The sequence below is a fragment of the Cyprinus carpio genome, chromosome A8 (genome assembly GCF_018340385.1).
Source record: "Cyprinus carpio isolate SPL01 chromosome A8, ASM1834038v1, whole genome shotgun sequence".
In the NCBI taxonomy this organism is placed as follows: Eukaryota; Metazoa; Chordata; class Actinopteri; order Cypriniformes; family Cyprinidae; genus Cyprinus; species Cyprinus carpio.
In genome coordinates this window covers 19,644,361-19,652,029 of record NC_056579.1, presented here as the reverse complement: position 1 = coordinate 19,652,029, position 7,669 = coordinate 19,644,361, and the positions used below count along the sequence as shown (strand labels likewise).

The 7,669-nt window shown below is 35.2% G+C and overlaps 1 protein-coding gene across 1 annotated transcript; it reads right to left on the bottom strand.

Annotated features, from left to right (window-relative positions):
• Positions 1-3,386: 3,386 nt before the first annotated feature.
• On the bottom strand, positions 3,387-6,774 carry LOC109085963 (C2 calcium-dependent domain-containing protein 4C). The gene is made up of 2 exons (XM_042762660.1): positions 5,963-6,774; positions 3,387-5,059 (listed from the first exon to the last, which is right to left on the bottom strand). The coding sequence occupies exon 2, from the start codon at positions 5,033-5,035 to the stop codon at positions 3,866-3,868; it is 1,170 nt and encodes a 389-aa protein (XP_042618594.1). The 5' UTR covers positions 5,036-5,059; positions 5,963-6,774; the 3' UTR covers positions 3,387-3,865.
• Positions 6,775-7,669: the final 895 nt, after the last annotated feature.

Here is a 7,669-nt window from a genome sequence, read left to right as displayed (position 1 = left end):
GTTGCTGGTCTGCCAGAATTTGATATGAGATATTATTGTTAATTACTCTGACTTCAGCAGGGGTGGAGGTGACACATTCATGCCCGTCTTAATGACTGCAAAGACCTCGTCTTCATAATTAACCATTTACTTCATGAAGCTTGCCACCATGAGCCCCAGCAACAGCACAGCAACATAGTACAATTATATAATTCTTCATAAATGTTATAATTCTGGCCACTAATTAAGCATAAACATAATATATTGTCGTAATTCATCTCATGTTGTAATGTTTTTGTAAGTATGTAAAGATAGTTTGGTATTTATCGTGTATAATTTGTTTTTGTCCCTCCAATTTAAACTGTCATAGAGACATAATTTCCACTGCAACCAACAATTTTAACACTAATTACACTAATATTAACACTGATATTAACAGAAGTGCTCATACAACATGTTGACTGCATGAAAGTGGAAATGACATACAGTATATTCAGATTCAGAAACAATGGCAAAAATGACATATTTTTCCGGCGATGAATGAACATTGTTGGTAGACAAATTAAAAGTGAGGGACGAATTGAAGTCTGTATCCTCACAAAGCTGATGTGCAAGTGATGTTTAAAGGACATTATACAGTAGTTTTACTTCATGTATGGCAGCTTTCAGGTTCTGGAGTTCAGTGGAAGCACAACAATTTGTTCTTTCTGGGCTGAGCCTCACTACTTGGCGTGTGCCTTCTGCCTTTCCCCTTCAACACACCTCCAGCCATAAGTCAGCGGCTCATAATAAAAAGCTAATCTGCCACGCATTAACAAAAGATGAGTAGAGGTCACCAGAGCTGTAGTGCTGATCACTAAATCTCTCTTTCTCAGTGATTTACTAAGAATAGACAGCCGTGTTCGGACTGCCCCACAGGCTAATTGAAATGGTTGGAGGTTGTCCTTTTAACAAGGATTGTTAGATGCAGCCAAGACCCGTGTTAATGGTGCTCAATATAGCAGATTGTCTGCTGCTGGACTACTTCCTCTGATTACCTCCATGAATTCTCAAGGCATAGTGTCAGTGTTTCTGCAAAGTTTTTATGTTTTTCATAACTTTCAGCTGTCCTAAAAAAAAAAAAACAGTAGGGAAGAATGGGGCTGGGTGTCATACATTTTACTCCAGTGGTTTTTTGTTTTTTTTAATGTGTATGGACACAAAAAGGTTATTGAAATTGCATATTTAATCAAGGAATAAAAAAAATAAATGTAATTTTGGTAGAATAATACATAGTAAAATTATATACTACTAATAAATAAAGTACACTTAAAATAAATAAAATAAATAAATACACTTTATTTTAAGGGGATGTTGTTATATTAAATAAGTAATTAATATGGTTAAATATTAATTCATTACATGTAGTTAAGGGTTAAGGTTAGCCTTTGGCTTAGGTATACTTGTAATTATGCATAATTTACTGTTTATACTACAGTAAGAACATGTAACGTGTAACTGACACGTTAAAATAAAGTGTTACCATAAATAATTTATAACATTTAAAACATTCCCTAGTTAACATATATGAAAAATATTCTTAAGCACAGTTCAACTTTTAAGTTAAAATCTGCCATAATTTCATCAAGTTGTCTTTTTATAAATGGGAGTGGTTTTACGGTTTTGATTAATCAACAACTAAAGCAAAAAATATGATATTGAATGATATTGTAATTTTAGTATTTTGTTTAGTATAGGATTTCACAAAAAAAGAGAGTTTTGAACTAGATGTAAAAAAAAAAAACTTTTGTTTGAGTAATTGGACCTTTGTTTTAAAACCTCATATTTCCTGAGATAATTTTTTTTTGTGACAACTTGCCCCCGGTTGCTGTGGTTCCTCAGTTTAATGAAATGTACAATATGTGTACCTTCTTAGCCATATTTTGTGGATTTTGTTCCCAGAAGTGAGATAAACCTGACAAAACTGCATTGTTGGAGGGCATCCTAAAAAAAAGAAAAAGGATAGGATTAGGTTACAGCGCTTTATATAACTGTCTGTATACTGTATAAAAACAACAGAAGTCTATGGCACAAGTGAATGTGTGTGTGTGTGTGTGTGTGTCCATGCATGCAGGCTCATTTTTTAAGCGAGTGTCTGATGAGTGTTGAGAGATGCACACACTGCTCATTTCGAGTTAATTGGCTGTTGACAGCAGTTAAAGGAAAGGTCCTGCGCTGCCTCCCTGCACATTTATCTTGCTATTAGAGCAGACACTTGGGTTTTTATTGGACTAATTAGTACTCTCTTTCTATCTGCTTAACACTGGCCTTACAGCATGTGCGCTCCTGCAATGTGTGTTTGTGGGAGAGTTCATACATGCTACAGCTTTGTAATGATTATCTCAATTAGGCAAACACTTTGGCCTCTGTTGACTGGTCTTCATTCTCCTTCCTGTAAAGGGCTCAGACTCAGAGTGCTTGAGGAAGTCAAAGCTGAGGCCGGGTAGAGAAACTCATGCTCGCCCTCTTGTGTTCAGAGATTGTATTTAGATCATGAAGAAGGGCAAGGGCTGATGGGGCAGTTTGCTACTAGTTGTTAATACAGTTCATTTATTATGATTTCTGTTATCTAAAAGAATGGTTTGCTATTTTCTGTATTACCCTTATAGTTGCTGCTTGTTTAAGAACTGTTTTGTGTTTCCACATTTGTTTTACTGTGTTGTACCTGAAAAGCCATTAAATAACCTATAACACATTTTAAATGTGTAACATTTTTTATTTTTACTTTTTTAATATTAAAAAAAAAAAAAAAGTTAACCAGATGACCAGAGCTGTTATTGATAAGTGAAATGAAAAAGCTGAAGTACTAAAATTACTGAAACAAAAACGGAATTTAAAAAATTCTAACTAAATAGAAAATGTAAGTGAAAACTTAAACATTTTTAAAGTGAAAATAGAAAATTTAGAAATAAAAATAATTCAAAGTAAAAAGATATATAATAGAATAGAATATAAATAATACTAAAATATTCCATAATAGTACTATGAATAAACAAACAAAGCAATTTAAGTATTGACAAATCATCTGTGATTTAGATTTTTATTAATCAGATGAAAAAAAAAATTTTTTAATAATCAAAACACATTCTCTATTAAAATTTGCCTTTGGAATTCTATATTTCTGTACTTTTATGAGCCTTGTTTTCTTGTTATCTGTTAAATCCACATCCAGTGATTTCCACTATTATAATCTTTATTTAAAAGTTTCATAATTGACACATAAATACAACACAATTACAAACAGCACAAGCATCATGATCTGTGTAACATACCTCTTTGGCTAAATATTTAGATTTTGACATACTGTAGAGCAGGAACTTTCTTAAGCCAATTCAAAAGATCTATTTATCTATCTATCTATCTATCTATTTTTTTTTTTTTTTTTTTTTTACTTTATGGCTGGATGTAGTTTTATGTTGACATTATATCTATTTTGATTATGGTAAAACAGCTCAAATCATAATAGCAAGTAACTAGCATGTAGTTTCCTAGCATTGTAAAAATAAAGGTAAAACTGAGCAGAACTGGAGACAGTCAAAGAAAAGTTCTGAGAAAAAAATTAGATTTGAATGCTTTTGTGTAATGTAAATGTTATGTGAATGTTATGTGATATGTTTAAGTTATGTGAGAGTCTCTGGAGAATGCAAATGTTTTGCAACTGAACACGAAGTTTCTCAGGCAATGCAAACAAATGTAAAGTTTCTTGGGGCAACACAAAGCTTGCAGTGGAGCACAGTGTTTTTCAGGAGAGCGCAGAAGTGTTGCAATTAAGAGAATGCCAAGTTTCTTGCACACAAAAAATGACACACACAGAACTACAAATGGAGCTCATTTCCTTGTGTTTACGTCACAGAGGCAGTAGCTGACAGAGAGGTTTGATGACGATCCCCAGCACCACTCCTCGGCCCAGTCCTGAGGCCTTATCCAGCACCTTCAGTCTGAGAGCCAGATCTCCCAGACTGCCCTGCTGCTCCTCGGGCTCCTGGAAGAAGAAATCTTCATTGAACACGGGGTTACGGCAGTTCCTGATGATAGCGCTGTGTTGCCGCTGCAGCTTGCCTGGAGTGAGGCTTAGGGTCAAGCTGCAGGTCAGAGGTCGAAGGTCGCTGGGCTCTCTCAAGCATTCCACAGAGATCACGCGGATGCGAACTGTCGTAGAGCACTGGGCTGCGCTGGTCCTGAAGGCAGAGACGCGCACCCGGCCTCTCTGAGGAAGAGGAAGCACGTGCTCCTGATGGAAGCGTTCCTGGCAGTGCAGCATGTCCAGGGGGAACTGGATGGGCGGGGCTAGTTTGGTGCAATGGGATGTTTGAATAACTTTAGCACGGTGACGGACTTTTGACACAAGCTTTTTGTCTGGAGTGGAGTGAACTTTCTTTTGCTCGTCTCTAGAGGCATGAACATCTTGCTGCAGCGGCTCTTCAGAGATGGTCAGTTCGCTGGTGAAATCCTCTCTTCTGATTGGTGGAGGTGTTGAATAAGGGGAGGAGTCAGCAGAGGGTGTGTCACTCTCAGTGCTGGCCGTCTTCAGCACTGGTCTGTAGGACAGTTTGGGTGTTTTGATGGTCATTCGCTCTAGTGTGTAACTGGTAAGTGCCGAATGGAACAAAGACTCTTTGCGGCGCGTGTTCGGACTCTCAAATAAACCCGACTCGTAGCATTTCAGTGAATATGGGATGGGTTTGAGTTTGTTTAAAGCCGCTGTAGGTTTGTTTAGACTCGCTCTGAGTGGCTGGGCAGTACCAGGTCTTGACAGTGATGTTTTTGCAAAGCTGGAAGCTTTTTTTTCTTCGTTCAGACACTGTGAGATTTTTTCAGCGTCTGCCATGAGGCAGCGCTTGGTCAGTTTGGGAGGCAGGAAGAATTCAGGGATTTTTTCAGGTGTGAGGACGTTGCTGTGCAGTTTATTGAAGATGCTGGTCTTGGCTGAAATCTCCTCCTTATTTTTGCAGATGAGGTGATTGATCTGCACCGGGAGACTTTCTGCTCCCGCCTGCACTTTCTGGAGGATCCACATTGTGACTGATAATGCTGATCAACTCTGCAAAGAAAGAAAAGTTTCAAGGGATAGTTCTCTCAAAAATTTAAATTCTGTCATCATTTACTCCCCTTCATGTCGTCCCAAACCTGTTGGACTTTTTTCTTCTTCTGCAGAACACAGAATAAATGAATACCATTTTAAACAATTGCAATACATAAGCTGTGACCCAAGTGAAGAACTATACACACATACTATGCACTATGTACTCTAACATCTTGTGTATATAGTTTTGAAAAGCAGTTTGTGGTCCAGCATCAGAGTCTGATTGCCTCTGTTTTCTGTCCAACATCCCACACTTTTGTTTTCAGTTAAATAAGTGTAACATCTGGGTTTTTGAAGTGCACTTCTTCTTGTTGGAATTTTCAGTATTAACACACGACACACACTATACTTTATACTACAAAATGGCACAGAATAGTGCATAAATACACAAATCGGGACACAAATATAAAAAAAGAAAGAATAAAAATAGTCATGACATTTTATACTGTAATCTATAATCCTAGTTTGAATAAATATTTAATCTTTTGCAAATTATTATAACGTTGTGGTTAAATAAAAACTAAATAAGGGGATTGGTTTCAACTTTAGTATTTATTTATTTATTTATTATTATTATTTTTTATTTCTTTAAATTTCATCAGCAACACATACTACAAATCTACCTTCTATATCATGTGGTATAAGAAACATTTATATGTGCCAGCACTAATGTATTTACATTAAGTTATACAACTAAAATGTTAAACATGTATTAGTATGTAGAAATTAACATAGAGTGATGAATGTAAAAGTCTTGTTTATTATTAGTTCATTATGTCTAATGTATGTCAACAAAATTAACCTTTTTGTAAACTGTTAGCATTATGTATGTGAAATATAAAAGGATGATTTTGTGCTTACCTGTTTGGATGATCTGTGGTGGAGATCTGTGAGTGACTCTGTGTGGTCAGTGATGTTCAGTTCAGGTATGTCCTTTATTTATTCAATGCACAAAGTGGCCAATCACAGCACACTTTCTGTCCTATAGGCGCCTCTCTCTCTTTTCTCTGTATGTAGCCTAGAATAGTTTCCTTATCAGCTAAAATCCCTGAAACTGGTTTCAGAAAAGCCCTTACCTATAAAACAGTTCTGTCACAGAGAGCCACACTGTTCTCAGATCAGATGCACATGGATAATTCAATATTTTTTCTTATTCTTTCACATTTAAAGGTCAACAGTGACATCACTGGTGTCACTTCAAAGAGAAAGCTTTGCTTAGAGAACAGTGTGGTCAGGCTCTGTTCTCCGGTTTGGCCTTCATGTCGTGGGGTCAGAAGTCCTGTTGAGTCTAGAGTCCCGATTAAAGCTTGACGTCAGGGTTTTGGTGGGGGGGGATTATTCAGCTCCTCCTCTGGGTATGTCTTTTGTTGTATGTCTCTATGAAGTTTCATGATTTTTGCATGTGTTGTTTAGGAAATCATTTTTATATCATAATTTATTTCATAACTGGTTGCTTTTAGTGCTTTTCATCTGCTCATATTATTGGCACTTTTGTTTACAAACATCACACAATGCAGATATGTGTTATAATCACATGCAATACTGTAATTCATCAGGAGGTGATTAATTCTAAACATTATGAAACTGGTTATGTATTTGCAATTAACTTCTGAAATCCTCAAAACAACACACATAACCATATACAGTTTCACCAAAAGAAAAGAAAGTTTTTTAATGATTCAGATATTTTATATAATATATTATCATATATATATATATATATATATATATATATATATATATATATATATATATATATATATATATATATGTGTGTGTACACACACACACACATACACACACACACACACACACACACACACATATATATATATATATATATATATATATATATATATATATATATATACTGTATGGCCTTTTACTGGTGATTACAATGAATTATTATCTAAAGCCACTGACAACAATATACATTGAGTGACATTTAACGGTTTTTAGCTTTTTGTGTAGTATTAATGTTTCTGGGACAATTACAACGGGCAAATAATAATAATAATAATAATAATAATAATAATAATAATAATAATAATAATAATAATAATAATAATAATATAGCTCAATATATTGACATTGCTTACAGTCCTGCAACACCACCTGGTGGACTCTTAGTGTAAATTCTGCTGTTTGAAAGAAAAGTTATTTTAGCTCTTTAGGATTTAAAAGTTATTTTCTGTATCTCGACAAACTAGGCTCCATACAGATGATTTAGTTGTTGGTCACTATAAAGTGCTTTTGAGACTGAGACTGGTCACTAGAAAAAGTAAATGGTAGGGTTAGAGACTCGAAAATTGTCTTTAATCGGTCAGATATATAATAATTCTTATATTTATTTTTTTCCCACGGTGTTTTGTTAAATTAAATGCTAATTGAGCTTCTCGGTTTTGTTGTAAAGATGTGAATTATTATTCAATCTGAACCTGTAGCGGAAGCAGCACGTTGTTATGATGAACACACAAACCCTGTTACTTTTCTCCGCGCTTCTCAGGATCAACCAATCACATTTGTCTGTGATTACCAGCTAACGTTACTTTATAAAATATATTTTAG

What these genes read in the sequence shown, in the direction of transcription:
- LOC109085963 (XM_042762660.1), bottom strand. Translation starts at nt 5,035, where the DNA reads ATGTGGATCCTCCAGAAAGTGCAGGCGGGAGCAGAAAGTCTCCCGGTG.